Raw genomic sequence first — 25,655 nt, forward strand, 5'->3', positions numbered from 1 at the left:
CCAGAGCCTGAGTAGATCTCACTGTAGTCTTTAGAAGTATTGTCTAATGGTGAGCTACTAAAGTCAATGGATGAGCTGAGGGCTTGCAGTATTGTCTACATGGGACTGTTCTAACTTCATCTATCAGTTAAAAGGTCTTAAAATCCTTAAGGAAAAATATTTAAATTTAAATAGTGACATGCAGTTATCATATCTGAATCAAATTATTACTATAGACTATTCATGAACCTTGTGTTTTTTATCTCTTTATTATTTTTGTTCAACTGCAACTCAAGTGAATTTGTGTTGCAAGGTGTCTAATAGGCATTATTAGGAAATCACTAATTGTACTTTGGGGTCTGTATGTGGAATTAATTTAGATTTAATGTGTTTTTGTGCACTGCTTTATTCAATTCATGTATTTCCCATGCAGGCATAATTTATAAGTCTTTGAATTGCAGGACTAGTCAGATCTTCTGCAGCTCTACAGAAATACTTAAAATTGTGAGATGAAATCCTGTTTGACATCATGTTTTAATTGCAACTCCAAAATGAATGAACTTTCACAAAGAAAGTATCTTCTACCTAATCTGATATGAAATAGTCTGCTTAATGAAGAAGCTCAATGTCTCCCTCTTTATTGTGGATTATAGAATCACCAACACCTTTCCATACTAAACTTCAAATATATATCCAATATCGTTTAGAGACATTAAAGAGTTTTAACCTAACTGCCCAGTTTTGTAGAGACTGGAAGACTTGAAGATTCTCAGTGAGATACCAGAGGCGCCTTGCCTCCAGATAGCTGATGTCCCCTCAGAGCTCTCAGGCTTGGGGAGAGCAGCTCCTGGGAAGCTGTGGGCAGCCTCAGTGGGCTGGATCAATCTGGCCAACAACCTGCACAACAGCTGGTGACGCTTATATGATAAGGAATACTTCATCATTATGTGATTGTTTTTTAACTTGTGCTAAGCCTGTGGCCCTTGCACTGAGCTGAGGGGGAGCCCTGGCCAATGAGCAGGGGCCCTGGGAGGCTGCCTCCCATAGCCAGGCCCTGGTGGTACCTGGGGATGAGGCCTCTTCCTGGAGCTTCTCCTCACAGCCCACCCTGGAAAGTGATATCCATGTGGTGCCAACAGCTACCATTTTGGAAAAACCTGAGGTGTGAATTAATTTTGAATGCACAGTTAGTCTGCTTACAGCTTTGTAAGTGTGACTTCAGGGTGAAAAAGGGAGGGAACATGAGCAGTATTTTGGATGGATTTCAAAAACAGTCTTTACACTAATCTAATCAGCATTAATTTGCCAGTTACTGTTTTAATGTAGATAATTGAAGCTCTAAAAACAGGAGCCCTCTCTCTCCTGCTCAGGTAAGGTAAGCTCGGAACCTGGTCCAAAGGAGGCATGTCTTTGAGGCTGTGACTTTTCTTCTCACATCTTCTCATGTCCTTTGGCTCATAGTCATCTGGTTTCTTCAGGAAGGTGCTTGAATTGTCCCTATGGCAGCAAGACCAACTGAAGCTACTGGGGTCTGATGTTTGTTACTTTTATTCTGCTCCTGGATTAACAATCTTCAGTAGGGTCTGTTAGTGTTAACACTAAACACCTAAATACATACATCATTTTAACAATATAACTTCAACCGACACAGTAGATGCATTGCGAGAGTTTCAAGTATTTTCTCTGGTTGTTTTCTTCTTTCAGTCTTGATAAAGCAATTTGTGGGGAGGAACCACAAATTATGTGTTTTGCATTTATAGATAATCCATCAGGCTAATAACTTCTAATTTGAATAGTATTTTTTTATCCATTTCTTTTTTCGTAAAGTTGTATCTTTCTTTCTAGACTACTGTCTCTCTATGTTCCTCAGGCAGTCAAGCAGGACTCTTCCAGTTCAGTTTCTCACATGCAGTTGTATTTGAATTTTTCTAGTTCTTTTTGCCCCTTTTTGGTGGGGAAGGCCTATAAAAAATAACAGTCCAGAAGTAGCCTTTTGAATCATTTTTTGCCTATATTACAGAAAAAAAATGTTTGAGCTAGCAACATGGCAGCATTTTTAAAATACTATTGATATAGAGATTACTATGAACAACCTTTATCTTCAATGTCTTTGTATGAGCCCTTGCTCATTTACTTGAGAACAGTGGAGTTACTCTTGCAGATATGTCCCAGAATACAATATGAAAGAATAAAGACCAGAATTTTTAAGAAAATCTGTGAACACACTAAAATCTCTTTTTTTAAAAGTGATACCTGTGATTAGAAAGAAAGTAACTATCAATTAAATAACAATAGAAAATATTTCATTAAAGTTTTCCTGCATTTCCAGTTAGATACGTGATTCTCTTATATTTGATTTGAAATAACTGTCACGCAGGAAGTCTTCCTAATTGCACAACTTCATACAGTTCAGCAAATTGTCAGCTACTTCATTTTGGAAGAGTTATAACTATTGATATAAAACTGTCAATTTACTAATTAGGCTGGGCACTTTGCAAGGAATTTAATCTCTAAGATACCAGTATAAATCAAACAAGTAGGTACAATCTTGCAAAGACTCAAAACATGTGATTAACTCTACTTCAGCATTATTTCTCATATGAATAAAGCTATCCATGTGCTTTATTGATCTAGCATCCAAAATCAATAATAACTAAAAGATTTTCTTTTTTCTGAAATGTGCTGTGTAGACTAAGTAGTTAATTATAGTCTTCCTACTCCTTTTCTGCAAACCTCATTAAAACTAGCCCTAGGTCTCATTTGGTAGTCTTTTCTTTCCCATATAGTACGCAGCACAGTAGATGCCACATCAGAGTCAGTCATTGGTATATGGGTGAGCTTTACCTCCAGTGAAATGTGCAGTGGGAGGCACTCTCTCCGCTGCTTTGGTGGGACATGAGAACTTACATCACTCACGGTAGTATGTATTGAAGTGTGATGTGCAGGAGAAAAGAGCTTCACTGTTAAACAAATGGCCTATCACATCCATATATCCTGCTACCCGTGTCCTAGTCAGCTAGTATCCCTTTCAGAGGAAAAGTCAAAATATTAGTAGTTCAGAATGCTAATTCCTCTCGTTACTAGGAGCAGCCTTTGAAGATCTGTGTAAACTGTGGGTATTTAATTACTTCAGCCCCTGTAATGAAGTTTGTGGCTAAGGAGAGAATTTTGGTCATAAAAGTTGCCAGTCTGGTAGCTTTTACCTGCAATAGATTACGTAAGGTAATAATTTATCAAGTATTTTAAGTAAAACATCTGTAAAAGGCTAGCAAGCACTGTGCAATATTTATAAAATTGTCTTCCATCTCTGCTGATGGATGCTGTTAGACTGTGCTTCAGGAATTTTAAGAAATGCATTTTGTGTAAATCCAAGTACTACTATTCATGGAATTTTACTTGAGAATAAGTAACATCTATATGACATCTGAGTATTCAGTAGAAATCTAGCAAGCATCTAATAAACATAGTCTAATTGTATTCGTAATCATCAAGATATAAGGAATTCTGGAACATGGAGTTCTACATAAATGTTATGATTCAAGTAGACTGGAGATCTCACATCTATTCAGTAGTAAATCTGTTTACTATTAGAAACACATCATGTGACTGACTTTTTTTTCTTCTGGGTCTAATTGCGTATCATTCACATAGTAGTGAGGTTATTCCTCATAAGTGCTTGAAAAGATGATCAGATAGCTCTTAAGTTATACTGGTACGTTTCATGAATTCTTAACAGGTTTATCTAACAGTCTTCATTTGTCATCTCCATTATTGCATTAATAGAATGGAAGATCTTACTTAAATGTGTCATCATGTACTGTGCATAGAACAAACAATCTAGCATTCGTCAGTGTCAATTGAATAGGAAGTGTGGAGCTTGAAGAACAAATCCTGTTCTAGGTTAGGGATACTGAGAACACTTTTTTACCAGTGGTAATCAGGCTTGAAACTGTTTTCTGTTCAAGAAAAAGTTCTTTCTTTCCTTTGACATACTCAGGATTTTTCCAGTTCCTTGGGGCTGTTCCACCAGCTAACCCTTCTCCAGCCTTCCCATTGGTCCTGAGACACTGGTGAGCCTCCAGGAATTGACCTCTTCTTTGACGCTGAGAAGAGCAAAAGAAAACAACAGCTAAAAAAAATTGTCATCTCTGCTAAGATGTTAGGTTTGTGATAGTAGGTGGGATCCATTACTGTTCATGTAGTATTTATGTATGTATTAAGCTGTGTCTCTGTATGCCTGTTTGTTGTCAGGGTATTTCCCAATTGTTGTTCTCTGGGAGCCAGTGTTTTCCTTCCATACTGGCACTGGAGGCAGTTAAAAGTGGAAATTCAGTGCTTATTCCTGTGTTATGGAACAGCAAAAAAGGAAGCCAGGTGTTTTTTTTTTAATGATCCTCGCATACTGGAGAGCACTCTTGTCTTATTGTCATAAGATACTAAGCTCATGCTGAGGGGGCATCATACAAGAGTTAACTCTTCAAATACTCTCATTTAGACAGGTTAATAACCATTATTTTGCAGAAGAGTCTGAGTGCTTGCATGACTCGCATTAGATTTAGCACTTTTTCAGTGACTTATATGCTGATTTCAAACCCCCCTCAAGTACCTAGAATTTCTTACATTCTTTTGAAAATCCTTCTGCATTAATACTTGTCCCTTGGTTGGGTCATTTGCTCAACATTTTAATGATTTATGTCTCTCATGTAGGTATTAGCAGGTACAAAGATGTGTTTTAATGATATTCTGCTGCATATTGTTCACAAGGGGAGAATATAAAGCAGGGAAAATACAAAGCATTAAATACATGGATAGTTTTCAGCCTTTTAAATGATTCAAAGTCTTTGAATCACTGGATTCTATTGCTGACCTCTGTTTCTGACCTTTCCCTTACTTCACAGGTCAACAGTTCAGTCAGCAACTACATCTTGAATAATTTGTCATTTGAGATCTCTAAAACTACTTCTCTTCACAGAGATTTTTTTTTTTAAGTGATCATTGTATTGTAGAAGTCTAAATGAATTTCAGCCAAAGTCAGATCTTGGCCACTGGATGGAAAGTACACTGGGAGTACAATGTACTATCTACTCTGCAGTCTACCAGTACAGCATGCTGGTGGATGTGCACAGACTTCCAGTATTCCCCTTGTACTTAGGGAAAAACACCTCAGTCCTCCCTGTTCTTCATATACTGCATAGGAGCTTAAGTTGAAATTTGATATGCCATTTGCTGTTTTGCTATTGCTGTTGGTTTGGGCTTGTTTGTCTTTTTTTTCCTACCTCAAAAAAGGAAGGAACAGCTACCACACTTCCATAGCATAAAAATTACCATACCCACTTGTATGGTAAATATTCAACTGTATGTGGCATTACTTTTTCCTAATTCGATGATATAGTGGTGTTCTTCCTATTTATATTTATTCTGCCATTTTTCTGTTTTATATACCAGAAAATGTCTGCTCTGGTACATTCATTTTAATGCGTAGCTTTTCTCCGTGGCTGCATACAAGAAGGGCAGTTTCTTTAACCTGGCAATCAGAAGGCTTTGTTCTTCTCACAGTGTGTTCTTGATAAATGTAAACTAATAATTACAAACACTGCAGCACATGGCGTTACAACAACGCAAGTGATTGGCTGGTCCGCAGTTGACAGGCTTTTCTTAGACTAGAGAAAGAGCAACACAAAAATTGCATTTTAAAGTGCTTATCTCACCAGAATTCCTAATTTTATTCTGGCACAATTATAGCAATGACATTTAGCAGTGCTGTTGCTAAAGAAACATGAACACTTTAAAGTCAGTGTTTTTCAAGGACATATGTCTCTTTCACTGTTTTTTGAAGGTGGAAAACTAAAATTCCCAAACATGCTAAATCTTTTAGAAGTGTATTACATTATCATTAATTTTAAAGTATGACCATGGAAGAAGCCCAAGCATATATCTGGGAAAGGAGAATTGCTCTTATTATGAATGTGGAAAGTAATGCATTGATTTGGGGGGAGGGAGATTTGTTTTATTTTATATATATATATAATACATATATAATGCATTATATGCATATGTATCTTATATACATATATACATGTATATATTTCTCCCACTTCTCACAGTTGGGCACAAAGGAAAAATACTTTGTCCCTCTTAGACTTCTGCTACTTGATCAATCTGTCTACAGTGTGAGTGAACAGCTAAGTGGCTGCTGATATTGTGGGACTGTGCTGCTAGTTCCTTCTCTTGTTGAACAGAGAGCTGTTTCTTGTGAAGACAACTTTGGTATGCACGAGAAGTGTCTAAAGGAAGTTATTGCAGAGTGTGAGATGACTAAGGTCACACCATGCCACATGGTGGGAAAGCATGCTAGCTTTCCTTTCAAGATGGGACCTTATCTTTAAAACTCACATTATATTGTAGTTACTGTCAGTAATAAAAAGGATATTGCTGTATTAAGTGTATTTGGACCTGATCCTATGCTACTTGTAGATGCTGAACTCAAACGAGTGACTATTACATGAGTTCTGTTCTGGTTTCTGTAAGAATGATTTCTTGATTAAATTTTGAAAATCAGCTGCTGGTTTCTAATACTACTGTGGCATAATCAATATAGTCACACTCAAATCAATTTGAAATAGGCATTTTTCTGGAATATCAACCTTACGAATGATCTTCTGTGCATGTTCTTTTTTGTTTAAAAATTACTATGCCTTCTTAAATTTTTTTTCTGATTATGGACCCAGACCTGAGAACTATTGAATATAGGGAAGCCTTCTTCTGAAATAACTCTAGTGAAGATAAAGGATTAGTAACTGTTTAAAAAAAAAAAAGTCTGGCTTGAAATACTTTCTACTTCTCCAATCAACTAATCAGTACCATACCTGATAACATATATCTAACAGAATTGCTTTTACTCATGAGACTAAAATTTTATTATTGTGTAGCAATCTCATGACTCTTTCTTGTGTGTATTGGCCTAGCACTATTGACTTTGAAAGTCTCATATCAATCATGCAGGTGAAAGCAGAATAAAGGGTTAATGACAAGGGATGAAGTAATGGGATAATTTACTGTTGATCTTATTAAAGGGATCAGATGAAGTGTTGGTGCTTCAGGGTCTATGTATTTTTAAAATAATTTTATAAAGCACCTTTCCTTCTTGCCACTTCTCTCTAGTACCCTCTGCCTGAGTACATAAATTACATGAGGATTATCCAGAGAGATACAAACATACTAAATAGGAAAAATACCTGTTTTAATAAATGCATACTAACAAATGTGAATATGAAGGTAGAAGGATAGATGTTAAAGAGAGATTAACTTGTTAGTTGTCTTTATCTTTGACAAGCCAGTGAGAAACACAGTGTTCTTAGGGAATAAAATTGTATGCCTGAGAAGGAAAAATGTAAGGCTCCCATTAGCAGCCACTTGACCAGATGATGATAGTCTAACATGCTGAGAAAATCAAAAACTTAAAAGTGCACGAAAAACAATGATAGTGAGCTACTTCAATTGCTTCCATGAAAATTAGGTAAGTATCACATCAGGCTGTGTTCCCAAGAGTAAGCTTTTAGGTGCTGTCAGGCTGTCTTATGGACAGAACCTGCGACAGAAGGTTATGCAGCAGACCTTATTTATAATCTCAGTAACGAAGATCTGTTCTTTAACAGTGACCATAATGTATTTACATTCAGAATCGTCCTGGAATCTGAAAAAGCTACTAGTATTATGTTTAATATATTTTTTTTAAAGGAAGCTACATAACAGCTAAAAGGAGCTAAGTATTGTAGGAGGCATGGACACGATGCTAGAATTAAAGATCATGTGCACAGAAATTTAAGGAGAACTGAAAGGAAGCTTATGTGACTGAATTTTAAGGTTAAAGACAAAAGGAGGGGGGTTATTAGAGTCGCAGGGGCATCTTTCAGAAAGATTAGGAGTAATTAAAGAAGTAAAAAAAAAAAAGGCACCTTAAATATAAGACTGCAATTATGCAGTTGGGAAAAAAAAGGTTATAAGTTGCAAACAACAGAAAAACTTACTCAGTCCTCTTAAAGTATAACAGCAGCAGAAAGTGTACGAGACCAACATATGATTGCTATACAAGAGATGCATTCATAGAGGATTAGTTATTTAGCTTGTTCATCCATGGAAGAAACTGGGCAGTACCATTTAGAAACCTCTTTAGGTATTGGCACAGGCCTTATCTGAAATATGAGCGTTGGTAAGAATTCCTTATGGAACAAATGGAAGGAAAACATGTCAGAATTAGTGCTTGAGTTCTGAAGGACTTGGTATGAAATAGCAAAACTTGAAACAGAGTTCACAACCTCTCTCACAAAATCATCCTGATTCCATAAAACTGGAAGGTGCATTATGTGACTGGTCTTTAAAAGAGGAGAAAAGTTTCAGGACCAATCCAGCAAGTCTGGGCTGTAAAGTCTAAAGTCCATTCTGAACAGAATAGAAAATATTCTAAAGTGAAGAGTCAATGAACAGATAAATATGCCATATCAGGGAGAGCTTAGGACTTTTTTTAAGGATTGGTCATGACTTTACAGCATTCTTCTTGAAAGTTCTCTGAGGTATAAGTTAGAGTGAATGAGAGAATAGTTAGGTAAGGTACTTGGATTTCTAAAAGACATTTACATAGTTCCATAATTATTGGCTCTAAGGAGACTAAACTGCCATAAGATTCTTGCCTGGAAGGCAATTTACTGAGAGGAAAGAAAGGACAGAGATGATGATCACTATTCACAGGGGAGGTTGGTGACCAATGATGTTCTGCAATGGTCTATGCAGAAACAAACAGTGTTCATGGTATTTATTAAATGGCTTGAATTAAATGGTGTATTGTATGGTGATGATGCTTTTACATAATAAATAGTTCAGTAGAATTAAAAATGATGGCATGAGTGAAGGCATGCTGAAAGATTCTTAGGACACTCAATTACTAGTCAGTGAAGTAGCAGATGGAATTAAATGCATGCTAATATTAAGTGATATGCACAGAGGAAGTAAATATAGTTTTATATATACACGCTGAATTTTGAGGTAACTGTTACCATTCAGGAATGATACCTAGGAGCTATGACAGTCAATTCCACTGAAATGCTACCTGAGTGTTTAGTAAAGATCGGAAAATTTTAATTAATAAATCATCACATTTAAATGATTATTAGGAAAGAAATATAGAGGGAATTCAGAAACGCCATCTTCCCATTCACCACTTCAGGACATAAGTAAATTTTGAATATTTTGTGATGTTTTGGTTCAAAATGCTCTGAGTATTAAGAGTAATACATATTTTAATTATTGATACTGTCTTAGTTGTTTTATATGTTTCGTGTTTTCTTTGTTTTTAGTGTACTTAGGAGTGAACTGTTACTTAAACAGCAAATATAGAAAAACTACTTAACCTATTTTATGTTCCAGTATTTCTGATTTCAATCTTCAACTCTTTTTTCCTTTTTGCCCACAGTCAGCTGTAGACTAGCTGTGTTGAATCAGAAGATGAATCTTTGTAGCCTTTTAATCATAACTGAGTTAGTCTCAGTCTTAAACTGAGAAAACACACTGTGTTGCCTCCTGTTCACAATGTTGAACTTGGAATGGAGGAACTACATACATTAATTATTGAGATTTTCTTATGGATATTCTCATGTGATTTGATTGTACTTTTTCAGCATTCATTTAGTAAAATTGTTAGCAAAACTCTAAAAAAGAAGTGGGAGTAGGAAGAGAGGAACAAAACCAACTTTTATGCATTTATGTGTTAAGTAGATTAAAACTGTTATATGTTCTGTTTTCTTTTGCAGGGCCCATCTTGCTGGGATGATGTACTGATTCCAAACAGAATAACAGGTGTCTGCCAGTCCCAAAGGTGCGATGGAACTATTGCGGTAAGATATTACCATGTTTACCCAAGTACTTATGAAAATCATTCGTATCAATTCTAAACATATCAGAATTCTGCAAATTGTTGTGAATTAATGTGCAGGGTGTGCTTTAGAAGAGTTGTGTAGCATCAGATAATACACATCTCCAGTTCTTCCAGGAGAACATGGTTAGTTGCTGTGTAGGGTGAAGGAAGAAAATTGATTGCTTTTACTGAAGCAGAGCTCTTAGGTATTCAAGTATGCATACCTGAAATGCAGAGTGTAATACTTATGTGTAGTAAATGTTTTTTTCGTAATTTTATGTATAGTAATGCCCTGAAAGCTTCAGATTTCATCTTGCAAATCAGATTTTTCGTGTCAGATTTTCAAGCTTTTTGAAGCTGATTCTTTACACTGCTTGCTACTTTATGACCTGTCATGTGGTTATCGTTGTTGAAGTGTTTCTTGGGGTGATGTCAATGGAAAAACATGAGTAAGAAGCAGCACAGGCATCTCAAGCTCTTAAGAATGAGGACTTCTGTTTTTAAAAGTGTATATTTGTAGATGTTTTCATGTGTTAGGTATTGTTCAATAGTATGGAAGAGGTCTTGGAAATACTTCCTTTTCAGGAAAAAGTTTAATTTGTCTTGTTCCTTCTGGATGCTGCTTTCAAAGACAGATTGGGATGTCACGAGTGCCATTTCTCCAAAGGCATTCACCTGCTCTAGTGTAGTAATCTCTTTGTATTCCCTAGCAAAGCAATTGTGAAGTAGTGCATTCACGCAGTTCTATAGGCCTGCTTGGCCACAGATGGTGTCAGCAAACATTTTATCTAGCTTTAGGCACCACGCAGTTGTTTTAAAATAATGGGATTTATTGTTTTCTCCATGCGCAGCCAGCAGAAACAGGTCTTGCTGCTTTGGGCTTCTGCTTCACAGTGTGCTCCTTGTAGTAGTGGCTCAACCACCCTCTCTGATCTGGAAGACTATTCTGTGCATCTCTATCATTGGCCTCTGTCAGGTGTGTGAGAATATTTCTCTCACATGAGCACATTTAGGTACAGATCAAATGCATTTATTTATTTACTTTTGCTATTTACCTAGATAGCCAAAAGTTGCTTTGTTCAGTGCAGAACAGCACCATAGGTTGTATGGTACCCATAAAATTGTATGAAAACTTTAGTAAAGGAAGGAATAACTTGGTCTCTGTTCTTGTCAGCTACTGTGTTCTTAAGCTAGAAACATTCCCAAACCATTAATTACCAATAAGTGAAGATAATTTATGTGTTTAAAGAAAGGAATCTCATAATTAAACTCCTGGTTTATTTCTTAAAGACAAATTAGTTCTTCTTGCAAAGGTAGTTCTCCTTTTTAGTGCAAAGGTCATCCAATGGTGTATTTGAAGTACTGATTCAAGGGTTTCTAATATTTCTTTAATATTTGTAAGGTTTCTCAAATTATCTTAGGATTTTGTAGAAGTTTTTGTCCAAATCAATGCTGAAATTGCTGAAAATCATACTAGATCTTTCCAAGAAGACAAAAAGGAAAAAGACTTTCAAAATAGTACTAAGGAAAAAGACTCTTCAAAATAGTACTATGACAGAAAATGTAAGTGTAACGTACTATACCTAAGGGTTAAAATTAAAATGTCTCTTTCAAAGAACATTATAAAATATCAGTAACTCAGGGAAGTAGACAGAAGTGAGCTATTCCTCAATAAATTACAGGTTTGAATTTGAGTGCTCTTGGAGCTATCTTGGTTTTGTTTTTTTTGTTTTCAGTGTAATGTTAATAATTAGAACATATGCTTGCTGCTAAATAAATACAGCTGTCATGTAGCTGAACAAAAATTCTAGATACTGTACATTAAATTTTAGCTGTTATTCTGTTGAGGGTCTGGTGTTCTATTTCTTTTTTTTTGGGAAAGGTAATTTCTGATATGCTTCTGGTGAATTCAGGTTTCTATCTACAAGGTTTTTCTTTACAAGCAATCTGATAATATTTGATAGTAACTTGTCTTCAGTCGGTAAAATAGCTTCCATACTCAAAATAATACTGAGTAAGTGTTCTTATTAAGCTCATACTTCTGCAGTTCTCTGAAATACAGAATGAACATATTCTATTTATCATGTAATGTAGTGTACTTCTAATCGTGAAGAGAGGGTGTTTCTGTGTATTTAAAAATGGTATTTTTTTTTTTTTGTCTCTTACCTTATGGCTTTTGAATAATATAAGCCTCAAGAACCACAGAAATAATACAGCTTTCCCCATAGAAAAGTAATAGAAAATAGAAAAGTAATTTCCCTCTGTTTGAAACAGAGCTGTAAGACTACTCTGTAAACCTCTGTAGTAGTTCTTTCATAGAAATTGGCTCTGCATCAGCCCTCCTACCCCCTGAACATGTATCAGTCACAAAAAGACACTGCTGGGTCTACAAAGCACAACGTAGAGCAAATTGTTTTGAATCTTAAAAAACTAGAAAAAGCATTACTGTTCTGTATGTGTTCCTGAGGTTCTCACTTGATGTACAGGAGTTTCTGTGTACCTAGAAATCTCAAACAATAAGGAAGGGTTAAACAGAACTATAATTCACATACAGTTTAAGTTATTGTGCATAAGGAACAATGAAAATGACTATAATGGAAATATAAATGTACTTCTATCTAAGTTTGATATATGCCTTGCAGTTGATATAATGATGATTTTATAGTTCTAATGAAGGCTGCGTCAACTGTCTATGATAAGGAAAATGGAATAGCATTTTACTTTCTTTTCTAGTCCTCAAAACATATGTTCCATTTCAGCAAAATGTTTCTCAAAGAAGCAATAAGACTTCTGTGAACTTACTGAGGCCTCTAAATACTGGGTTTCCTTAAATATCACTATACTGTTCAAATTGAGCTTTTTTTTTTTTTTTTTTGCTATGGATACAGTAGGCTGCTATATTCATTTCCCAGCTATTTTTTAACTTTTTAAATGAATGTTCAGTACGTGATCATTATATATGTTTCAAACAGTCAGATTCCTCTACACAGCAGCCACAGTATGTGTGTTTGGGGCAAGAATTTTGCAGTTGGAAGCATATTATATCTTTACTCTATTTAGCTTCAGTTTGTTTTCCCACGTTTCTCCTGTGTGATTTGCATATTGTATTTTTTTTGTATTGGAATCTTTAAGGATTTCTCATGAATGTTAGTCCTTGTCCTGCATGTTTGCACTCACTAGGCCCAAGCCTGAGGACAGAAATACCATGTAATGCTTAGATAGCCAGCCTGTACCATGGGGAGTCTGTGCTTATCTGGAATATACTGGACTACAAATTCAAGGAAACAACGTTCAGCTTGGATGATTTAAACACACAGTTTACCAAATGCTTTTTCTTTCAAGCATCCAAAGCTATTCTCAAACATCATTGCATGAAACATACTTCATTTTTTCTCCATCTCATTTGCTTTTGAGGTTCAGACCTCAGTTTCATTTGAGAATAGAAATAATTTTCTGTAGCAGTTAGTGTATCGAGTAAAGTAGTAAATTTAATGATGTTATCAAAATGTGAATATAGTAAGCTAAAGAACTATGATCTCATTATAGTATGCCTCTGATACATTGCTATATTATTCATTAATTCTTCCTTGTGTGCAGTGAAATAGTTACTTGTGAAAGGAGCTATATCTGTCTGTCCTTGCAACAGTTAGAATATTTCCAACAAATAAAATTACTTGGTAACTTTAAAAATTCTGAGATATACTTGGCATTAAGAAAACTCTTGATTTCAGTCTGTGGATTTCTTCTACTTCAGTGCTGTCCACATTAGTTTGTCTTATGCATTAAAGGTTAGTCCAGATATCACATGCTTTAAAAATGCTTGCAGTGTGATGGAACAGGAGTGTTAATTAAAATACCAGATGAGAGTTCTTTAAAGATGACCTAAAATCTGTGAAGTAAGATTATGACAGCTTCTTTATCCATCCTTGAAAAGGGAATGATTCAAATTTCACACTGGACAATCTTCAGAGTTTTTCTTACTTCCCAGAGGCTCTGAGGCCATTGCTTTTATTCCTTAGGAACTTTTACATTCTTTTATACCCTGTAGTATGAAATCTGTGCAAGTAAAATGAATAAAGCTTAAATGCAAGTGAGTGTTAGTTCAAAGTTAAGTAACAAACTGGACTCATCAGTGTAACCTACTTTCCTATTTTGTGACATAAGAAAGGGATAGCTAACAAATGGTCAAATAACTTTAGATAATTTTCTGAATTGAATTCTATTTCCTTCAGAAACCTATCAATTTATTGAAGACAAAATTGCTGTTCTAATCGCTAAGTTGTCGTGTTAAACATATCTAATGCTTTTGCTTGATTTGTGATTCTTTTGCATACAAAAATAAGCTTCTACATTTCTTGTGAGGGGCATCTTTGAAAGTCTATTTAGCTGAGCATAACAGTGGACAAAGTCAGTTTGACCTTTTTAAGTATGTAACTACCATCTATGTGAGGATTTTTTACTGTAACTAGAATAACTATAGAGCAGATGTACTACTCAATCATTAATTTTTATATCATAAATTATTCAAGCCAGTTACATGACTCTAATTTTGCTAGAAAAACATAAGAATCCATATGCAAGACTGAAACATTCAACAACTTACAGAACACTAAGACAGATCTAGTGTTGATGTAAAATGTCATTTTCAAAATGTTTGTGAGCCTTCTAATCAATCACAACAGTGTATGTATCATTCTCACAACACATCTTTAACAATACAGCAGCAGACCAGAACATAATTGCTTTAAATTACTTATTTGAGCTGTACAAGCAATTTTCTAGTATGCCCTGGCTTTGATCCTTCAAAAAACTTTCATAGACATGTTAGTGCTAGTTTTAGAAGTTTAGAAGTTAGAATGTATGGAAAGAAGTTACGTTGCTTCGCTTTTTTCTTTATTTACATGATAAACGTTTCTGCCCCAAAGCCTAATTTTACATGGCAATATGCTGTGTGTGCTAGAATTTCATTTTAAATTTCTGGTTCTGTGTAACTGTTTGGTAATCCAGAATTGCTGAGGTATAAAATATGAAGCTGAAAGGTGTGGTAGGGGAATCCTTTGCACAACAGTAACTTCCATTTTTTTTTAATCGGCATGCATGTATAAGCGGTCCATAGATACAAAAGCAGAAGGAATGTTTAAATCATTTCATCCAACCTACTGTGTAACGTGAGTTGTGTGTTGATGCCTGTAGAGTTCAACTATACCTTGTACTTTACATGAATAATCTGAAACGTAATTTAATATTAAAAAAAAAATCACTTTCCTGTCCTTAATCATACGTTTACCTATTTGCATCACTCTGAGCAGTTTTCAACATATCTAGTAAACTTCATGCCTCAGAACCAGTCATGCACAGATGCCATTAGTGCCAACTACAGAAATGTTACAGTCTACTTGCTTGTGTAGATACCAGTAGCTTTTTAAAGCAATTTAACCATGATATTACCTTGAGGGTTTTGGTTCATACAGTTACCTACCAAAAACCTCAGTACTTTCAAATTACTACCTCCCTGGATAGAGTCTTCCTTCTGCATGTATGGCCCTTGTCTCTGAAGGTGCAATGTTACTTCCTGACTGCTTTAAAATGCCGGTTATGTGGTTTACCTCAGCTGAACAAGCTGTCCATAGGGTTTTGTCAGTTACTTGCACTTTTCATTATTTTACGCTCCCCTAGACTTCTGGTCTTCTGAAAAATTTGATTAATTACTTTTTCTTCCAGAAAATTAACAAGTGCTTTGAATAGCATAGGGCTAAGAGATGATCATTGCAAGACCACCTTGAAAAACACTATTTGATGACTCACTTTGCAAAATTACATTTTGAAATAAATTAGTTAAATCCATCTAACGTTGATCTATTATAGTTCTAGTTCTGTAATCAAAATGTCAGTTCTGTATCAAATGCCACAGAAACCTGTGTAAATTGCAACATTGATATTATGCTGTTCTGCTAAACTTGTAATCTCATAAAAATGTCAGATTAGTCTGATGGTGTCTAGTTACCATAAGCCCTTGTTGATTTACATTATTTCTTTCTTAAGAAAGTTGCATTTTTTAATAATGCATCATTTCTTTATTAAAAATTACCAAATTTGTTCTATCCAGGGCTGGTGTCAGTTTTACATGCCTGTAATTACCTAGATTACCTCTTATAAAGCTGTCCTTGGTTATGATATGATGTGGTTTTGTTTCTGTAAAATCATCCTTATAAAACTGTGGTTTTGTTTTTATTTTATTTTGCCACCAGTGTGTTTTTGAAGTGTATATTGGTGGGGTGGGGAAACAGCAAATAAAACAGCAGACTTAGAGTAACCTATCAAGGTGCTGTAATTAAATTGCAGTGTGTTTTTTTTTTTTTTTTTTGCTAGACCTTTAAATTAATGTACTTAGCTTTTTTACCTGTAATTACTATTATCTCAAATGCTTGAATAGTGAAGAAACAAACAAGGCAGTTGACTTTTTTTGTATGTAAAGGTCCATAATATGTTGTAGACTTCTTTACATTGTAGTTGCAGATTATTTCAACTCCGTTTTAACTTCCCAATTACCTATTTAGGAAACTATAATTAGATCTTTGTTTTGCAGATATTCTCAAAGTAACCTTGTTCTGGAGTCGATCAATGTTTCATTTATAAAGAAATTCTGTTATTCCATTCTACAGCAGAAAAATCAATGATAGGTAAAGAACTGAATTATAAAATAGAATTAATTCTATACAAAGACAGAAAAACTGAATTATTTATCTTGGGGAGAAAACTAAAGGCTTTTATTATTAAAATCTGTCCTCATCTTAAAAAAAAAAAAGTGAATATTCACTCTTTCCCAGTAGAAATACGTTATTTTCCACAGTATGTTGGATACTTCTTATGGGTCATAGGTAAGTATCAAAGCCTACCATCAGCAAATATCACAAGTATGATTTAGATCAATTGGTCACATACTGCACAAAAAAAAAAAAATTGTTCTTTTAAAGTGTTCTTAAGAAGCTATACTTTTTAAACAATGCGTAATTTTGTGGATCATAAAAAAAAAAAAAAAAAATGTAAAGCTGAAGTCAGGCCAGGTCCTTGGATCTGTTCTTCAGTTTTCTCAATATCACCTATGAAGAATTCCTTATTACTTCTGTAAGCTGACATTATGTAGACATTCTGGCAAACCCGAAGGAGCTTGTGTATTTGTACTCTGTATTGAATGGTTTCAGGAGGTTTAGTTGATCTTTCCTCTGTTGCAATCCTCAGTATTTACATGTGAGGAAATGTCACAGTTTTGTAGAAGATCAAACAAACTATCTTGAAGATTATAATGCTTTCAAACAAATTCTTTGCTCTTTGATGTTCTTCAGTTGTTAACTCTGCTACTCAAGGGGAGGAGGGGGAGACACAACTTTGTTGCTCATTATTTTTTGTATCTCCAGAAAATTTCTGAAAACATGCATGTTAATTGTGCTTTCAGAGAGATTTTTTTTTTTTTTCTGGTGTCTAATTTTGTCTTCTGTGAACAATTACTTTGCATCATCATTCTCAGCTGCTATGTTTTGTTGGTCTTTTGAAATAGCCTTTAGAAAATAAGCAGTTCTGAGCACAGCTTCACATCTCCTTCAATAAGAGCTCTTGAAAATCTTTTCAAACGGTGTAGGTGCCTCATCATTTTTGAAGCAGTTTCAGGTGAGCTGAAGATCTGTCCTGTAACAAGAATTGTTGAGAGTTTTTGCAAGACCAATATCTTAGATTACCAAGTCAACAACTTCTCTGTTTTGATGCCCTTGGATTTGTTGAAATAGCAGTTAATGTCTTATAAATGATAATTTTATATCCTTCTTGAGACAGTATCAAGGGCCCGATTTTATAGAAAGTGAGCAGAGTGCAGTTGGACATCATGCAACCAAATCATTCCCAGCGTCTGTAATTCCATTGCCTCTGCCAAAAGGGAGATAGTATCAGCAAGCCAAAACTGAATGAAAATGCCCCTTTTATACTTTGGAGATTTTACTTTTAGAAATGTCTGAAAAACGTGTCAATGATGCACTGCAGTGAGGAACTCTCTATCTGTGCTGTGGTAGCATGGATCATAAAGTCATAAAGACGTGACAACAGTAATGTTGCTTCACTGTCCCAAGTTCGTAACATTCGTTTCTTGGCCTGATTGTGCTCACTTCCAGTTGTTATGATGTTCAAAACAACCGCAGGGAGATTCTTTGTTGCACGGTGCGTGCTTACCCTGTGGAAGTCTTTACTGTGATGCATTGTGGAAATTCCAATGGATTCATAGAGTGACAAAGAATTAAAAGAGAAATCCATTGGGAACTGTTAAACACTAAGATACCTATTCTGTGTTAGGAAGTTTGAGTACAAGTTGCTGGAGATTGGGAATGTACTCTAGGGTGATACCATGTTAGGTTTGCCCTGTGCATGTGTGTGGTGTGTTTTTTAATTATAAAGGCATACTCAAGGCATCTACTGTTAACTTGCTATTAGAGACAAGGCATTGGCTAGATAGACTGGTGTATGCTGTACGTGACCATTCCTGAAATAGCCAGATGTCACTGGAACAGGTAATTTAAAGAAGCCACATAGTATTAGACTGAGATAAGAAGGATGAATATGACCAAGTATTTATTGCAAACTATTTAATGGCTCAAGTTTTCCAGTTTACACAGGGGATGGGAGTGCGCAGAGTCATAGTTATACCTAGCTAAATATAAAAGGGAAGCACACTCCAAATTCAGTATATCATATTCTTATACCTGACAGAAATGTGGGAAGAAGGTGTTATTTCTGTTGGCACATGTTATTGCCATATATTGTCCTGTGCCTAGTTGTAAGAGCAGTGTTACGGTCATCCTATTTGTGTTGTATGTTGCTCTACAGGTTGTTCCTGTGTATTATTTGGAGGTGATTTTACTGTTCAGGTATTTGATCTGCTAAAGTTTTAGAGAAGTTGCAGACATTCAGGGTCCTAAACAAACTGAGAAGCAGTAAGTGAAACTATGAATTAAATGCTGTTATATTTAAATGCTGTTATATTGAAAGTGGAAATATACTCAAGAAGGTATGGTACAATCAGTTCCAAACCTTAATGTTGTGCCTACTCAAGTTTGTTTCACAAATCAGACCTAATTTTCTTTCAAATAAACAGAGTGTTTATTTTTTTTCTTTGCATGCAGTGTTTAGTGTGTTCAGGGGGTAGTTCTTTGTAATTTAGTGAAGTTCAGTAATGCTTTCAGCGAGTCTTTTGTTGCTTGTTGCGCATGACATAAATGATATGCTACTGTTGGCAACTATGGCATGTTCATACTGAAGACCAAAACTTTGGATTTCCCTTCAAGCATGCAACATTCTTCCAATCATCTATCCACAATCAAACTGAATGAAGGTGATTTTGTCCGGGTGCAGTGTAGTTATAGAGGAGTCTCTCCTCAAAAAATGTCAGGCAGTATTTATACAAAAGAGCATGCTTTCTTCATTCATATCTGGCAAGTTCTGTTACTGAGCATTTAATAACTGTCACTTTGCAGGCAAGCATACTGTGTGATATATTCTGTTAGATCTCAAAGCTGCTGTGAAATTTACCTTGGCATGAAGTCTCTTTTCCACCTATGGATGAAGTGTTTGAGTTTTTCCACTATGCTACTTAAAGGCATGTGGGCAAAGTAACTACAGTTAAGAGGTGTTTTTTTTTTTTTTTCCTCTCTCTCATGAAAAGCCATCCATACTTACACTGATGCCAGGAGATGAAGAGAGGACCTGAGAGCCCTTTCTAGGGAAACAGGCTTCAACCTTTTGATGCCCAAAGCTGTCTCCCACTGCTGCCCCACCATTGCAACATCAGAATTGACACAGAAGTATTGGAATTGCATCAGTTGGTTTTGTTTTCCTTTGCTTTAGAGAAAATTCACATGCTTCTCCTGCCTAAGTGGTAACCACTTAAAAGTAACTCCTCACTAAACGCCACTGTTAGAATGGCATTAGAAGGTGTAATTGTGCATATCTCATTTCAAAACAAAAATATCAGTGCCCTATAAACCTGAGGTTGTAAAGTTAAGGGGAAAAATAACACTCACTGAATCAAACAGATTGATTCATGGAAGCTTTATCTTAAACACTGCTACAAAATAGTGCCTAGCTTGCAGGATCACTAACCTGTCAATAAGGATTTGCTGTGATGACTTAATTCTTGTTATTCACAGGTTTTGCTAGTGCATTTGTATAGATGGAATTCTGTGAGAATCTTCTTTAGCTGATTTTTCTAGCTTAGAGGAATTTAACCTAACAAGTCTGTGCAGTTGAATTCAACTTAGATTTCTAAGTAAAGGTAGAAGTCACGATTATTCTTTGAAAATGTTCACATAATTTACATATTTCTAAACAAGATAGGAACTGTACTGAAAAAATTGGGTCCATGTTAAAGAACAACAATAAAACAACCCCCAAATCAAAAGCAAGTGGCAACAATTAGAAGAACCTCTTTAACAAGTGACCTACATATGCTAGCATAGTATTTGCTGCTACATTTGAAGTAATGTTGTTTTCCATAACTCTACATGTTTTCTTTTTGTTTTAACAACTGTGTGATGTCATGCACTCAGACACTGAGTTCACTTTGAATATATTTAGCCTCTTGGAATGTGCTTCTTGAGGACCTGTTTTTCATTTTCTTATTTAGAGAACTTCTGTGATTTGGGAAGGCTTACAATAAGCAATGCACGTTACCTAGGAGATAGTTGACTGTTAGACAAAGATTTTTTTTTTTTTTTAAGGGAAAAATGCTCATTTTTACATCAAGTGGCATAGTAGAAGGTCAGATTATTCTCAGTGACCTTAAGATAGACTTACAGCATGTCTATGTTCAGCACAGGCAGCCAAGGTTTCAGGGTGCCTGTCAAGAAATTGCATTAAAGCGTAATTCAGGTCACTGGATATCTGAGACTTCAATTTCATGAAACATTTGTGTATTATGTCTGGGACATCTTATAATACATGAATTTGTTTTCCCTGGTTACTTTCCTCAAGAGCAAGCAAATTGCATGCTAGAAAAATTTGCGTTAGTGTTTGCACTGGTCTGCCAATTTTCAGCAAGGCAGAGGCACAGCACGCCCCTGGCCCTGCTTCCTGATAATGCTCAGCCTGGGGATCTGAACCGATACACTCCAGAGGGGACCGTGTGCTTCTCTGGAATTAATTTCTATAGAGGACTGTCTTTTGATACAGTAGTTGCCTGTTTCATCCAGTATGTGAAGAAAAGGGTGCCTCACCTGCTACATCTCTGCAGAAGTGCACAGCCCCTTCTGGTGGGCCTGTGCAGAGTCATCGTGGCTTCTGCACTACCTGTGCGAGGTAAACCAGAACAACCAATTCCAGCAGTACACAGGGGACCTTAGTTTGAGAAAGTAATATGGCATGTGTTGGGGGTGTTGTGCTTGTGTTTTTTTTGTTTTGTTTTGCAGATAGTGATCTTGAGTATCCTAAGTTTCATCCCGAAGCTGAGCTTTTGGGACTGATTTCCAGTCCCTGCCCTCCGTGCTACTTCAGAATTTTGCATGACAGGCCAGATAAAATATGGATCATGTGTATTTGTGTTTGCAGGAATGTAGTTGTGTACCCCTTTCTGTAAGGCTGAAGCTCACTCTGTGTTCAGGAAAGTGTTGAACTCAGATTTTCTAATTCCTACATACATGTGTTTATTTTCCAAGGTGTTGCTGAGTGAAGTCCTATTATGGTTCTGGAAAAAGTGACTGGAAAGGTTACTTGTCCTATTAAAGGCTGGACTTGCTATCACAGGCAGTGTTTTAGAAGTGATGACTTTTCTTTCTTCAAGAGCAGGTCATAGTGTGTTAGTAGTTAAATGAGAAGTTCAAAGTGTAAATGTTTGAAGGGGGGAAAGGAAAGCAAAGCCACAATAGATACCAAGGTGTAATTTCCATCTGAAATTAAAGGGCACACTTTTAGGATGCTGCAGATTTGCACCTTTAAATGAAGCATGTGTTTTACAGATGTATATATTTCCCAATTTTACCTACAATTACCCTGAAGGAATTGCTTTATGCAATGTACTTATACAAGGTCTTCTATGTATTCAGTACATATTCATGAACACATAGGCTATGTGGTGGAAAGTTGGTTTGTAAATTTGCGTGACCTTTCCTAATGAATATGGCTGCTATTCAATAAGATAATGCCTGTGCAGAGAGCACAGCAGTAGGAAAACTGCACAGGCGATGGTAACTGCATGGCAGTGTTTGGCAAATACTTGTTGCTTAATTGCTTATGCCATCTATGGGAGAATTTTGGAGTCTGAGAAAAGATTTGTCATAACAAATGCTGTAATAGACCTGTTATGTTTATGTGAACATAACATTTGTGAGGCCAAATTCATCTCTGTTGGCTCAGTTACCCCTGCAAGCTTTACATCCTGCACAGAGGATTTGAGCCAAACAGATCAGTATCTCTGCGTTTGGCTCTGTCTCCACATACCTTTGAATGCAAGTCAGGGGCAGCTTTAATTTCTGCCAGTTTTTCTGCTGGAGCACTGCTGGTGCTAGGAGCGCCAGCGTGCTGGTCACCGTGAATTAGCGCATCTTTCCCGTGCACTCCATGGCCATGATCACCCGTATCTTTACAGCACTGGGAACTTGTAGCACTGTTGGAACCTTTGTGTTGAAGAGAATGCATCCAGATAGTGGTTTCTGTTTGATGTCCAAGGCATCAAACAGTGTTGAAATGAGTGGTTTCTGTTTGATTGTCCATGTCTTTCAGGTTTCTGATAGCAAACATCAAAACACTGATTTTGGTGGCTCATCAGTAACTAAGTTATTGATTTTTTCCATGCATAAAACTGGAATAAAATTGTTTAATAATAAAGATAGTTAAAATAGCTTTTCAAAAATATACTTCTGATATAACTTGCAAGTTCAAGCTTTGGCAGTTTTAATTGCTTTGTGAGACAGATCTTCAAAATAACTTTCTGAAATGTCAAATGGAGAACATAGCAATGTGTGATGTTTACAGAAAACATTTTATACTGTTCATACAGTATTTGTTCTCTTAGTAAAAAATTCTTCTACTGTATAAATCCACTTTTAGTCACACTTTCAGACATACATTTTGATCCTAGTGACGAAGACAGTTGCTATTTACAGGAATTCTGTTGTCTGAATTCAGAATGAATTTTCAGCTACTTTAGGTAGAAATCTACTTAGCAGAAATCAGGAAGCAGGAAGTGTTTTGCAGTAGAGAAGAGGCCAGGCCCACAGGCACTTGCCTCGTCAGAAAACCTCAAGAAATCAGAAGAGCATTGGCACCATTTAGTTAAAAAAAAAAAAAAAAAAAAAAAAAAAAAAAAAAAGCGTGCTCTTAGAAGTAGAGGGAGATGCAAAACATGCCATGCATAGCATTACAAGGAGAGCCACAAGGTCAAACGTTGCTGGTAAAATTCCTTATGCTCCAAGGCCAAATGGCACAGCATGGCTTCTCTGTAGCCACCAAGCTTCCTCAGTCCCCAGAAGAAGAATGCAAACCACCTTCTGGGAGCTGTGCCTGGGTGCACCCATGCCTGAACTGTGCGAGGTGCTCATTGGCCCATCTGAAGCATGCCAGGGACCTAACACCGCAACTGTGCGGCAACTGTGCTCAGTCACCTAGAAATGTTCTCGGATAAGGTTTAAGAGTCAGCAGTTCGCTAGTGTGGGAATAGCCATATTGTGCCTGGATGCTAATTTTAAGTTAGGATTATTTTTTTTTTTTTTTTTCTGTTTGGTTTTGTAATGAAGGCAGTCTGAATAGCTAAAGGTTTGCTGGGAAAACCGAATTAAATCACTGTAGTGAAAACAATCTATCAAGATTCCATCAGCGTTATTTTAAAACTATGCAAACAGCTATCTACACTAGACAATAAGGCTATCTATGAAATTCTCAAAGGAAAAATGTCCACATCTTTCTGTTTTAAACAATAATAATAATAAAAACACTTTTCAAATCAGATACTGTGCTGTTAACCTCGGATTAATATTGGCTTTTTCTGTACTGGTACGTACATAAAATAAGTTAGTCATGTTAAATGTTTATTTAACTTATTTGCTACATTTTTCAGGTACCTTATGCTAGAAACTATAGGCAAGAGTACAGTATAAACATTTTTTGTATAATAAGATTAGAGAGGAGATGATGAATTTCCCACAGTGACTTGTTTTCTACATCATCTTGCATATATATGCAAGATCTGTATGTATATTGAATTAATTAAAAAATAACAGGAAACAATGAAAAACATTAAATTAAATGTCATGGAACAAATTCAGTTATTTACTGCTAAGAATTAACTGAGTTTTGCCATAGCAGCCAAAGAGAAGAGTTTTTTTTTTCTGTTTTGTGTTTTTTTGTTGTTTTTTCTCCCTTCCACTTCCTTCATTTAGTGCAGCTTTCTGGAATCTTCAAGAACCTCTAGAAACCTCCCAAAACCTCTGGGAAAGTTTTTCTAGGGCTTTAATCTGTGAAGCCCTGTGTTGTTAAAGAACAATTTATAAGTCATCATACAAAAAGCGAGGAGCTAAAACCATTGTATGACGCATATAAACTGTAGAAACAGGCAAACCTTTTTTTTTTTTTTTTTTGGGGGGGTGGGGTGAAGAGGCTTCTTCAGGAAGAACGTTTCCATTTCATCCACTAAAAAGTGTTACCTTCTGGAACATGCTGGTATCAGCAGAGTCTTTCTTCTGTTATTTTAAGGAAGTTGATAAGATAAATTTTTCATGGTGTTCTTGTTTCATTAGTACCATTTTTTTGTCATAACAGCCAGAAATTTGAAGCTTTCTCTATAGAAGGGAGAAATTGATGGTGGAAGTGTTTTTATAATATTTTTTATACAGAGAATGTAATTTCCTTGTTTCCCTGAAATCAAGAGCACAGTTCCTTCTAGCCCACTGCTTGATTTCCATTCAGAGACCTCACTGGGCAGGGGGGTGGAATCACTTTTTTCTCAGGCCTGCATCACTAGAACTAGGTGAAACTGTGTTGGAAGCTCCTGTTTTCTTTTTATAGGTATACCAAATTCTCAAAATAGTATCTGGTAACAACTGCTCATGTTTAGGGTGAAGGTTGAAGTTACTTCAGCCGCTTGGCTTCATCCCTAGACTATGCCTGCCTTAGTGAGTAGTGATGGCCAGTAGGAATAAAGTTTCTGGAGCAAAACACTTGGAGCTGAGTCATTTACCCATGTGTTTTAGGGTGGGTTTCCTTTAGCTGTAATCTGTCCTTGTGAACTGGCTGCTTCTTCGTGATGGGAGTACATTGGGATCGTTCCTGGAGCATATCATTCAAAAAAAAAAAAAAAAAACATTGCCTATTCAGTGAATATTCAGGAGGTGCCAAACATTCATTAGTACAATTTTGAGTCCTGAGAGCAAAAGACAAACATATCTCTTACAGAGGGAGAGTGTAACATTTCTGCTATTTCCTTCCTTTCCTTTTCTCACCATCCCCAATATAAGTGGACAGTTTCTTGGCTGGTGTGTGCTCATTCATATCCTGATCTATGGCAGGCATTGGAAAGATGACAGAACAAACCATCCAATTTTTCAAAGCTGAGGTACAGAAATGAGGCAAAGAGCCACTCTGGTAGCATTACAGCCTAATTCTGTCTGCCCAGTGTCCTCACATAAATACTGATGCTCCCCCTGAGGCAGCCTTAATGCTAAAGGAGAGGTGTCTTAGTACTGCCTTTCAGCAGTGTTACAGACTTGTAGATCATCTGTATGGTTGATGGACAGATGCAAGA

At 36.1% G+C, this 25,655-nt stretch overlaps 1 protein-coding gene across 1 annotated transcript in view; it reads left to right on the forward strand.

Moving 5' to 3' along the window:
- PRKN (parkin RBR E3 ubiquitin protein ligase) overlaps nucleotides 1–25,655 on the forward strand; it is a 639,177-nt gene that overhangs the window by 235,774 nt on the left and 377,748 nt on the right. Inside the window, exon 6 of the mRNA XM_032183870.1 lies at nucleotides 9,783–9,866. Within this exon, the coding sequence (XP_032039761.1) occupies nucleotides 9,783–9,866 (84 nt within the window). The remainder of the gene's footprint in view (nucleotides 1–9,782; nucleotides 9,867–25,655) is intronic.

This window comes from Aythya fuligula, chromosome 3 (genome assembly GCF_009819795.1).
Source record: "Aythya fuligula isolate bAytFul2 chromosome 3, bAytFul2.pri, whole genome shotgun sequence".
Lineage (NCBI taxonomy): Eukaryota > Metazoa > Chordata > Aves > Anseriformes > Anatidae > Aythya > Aythya fuligula.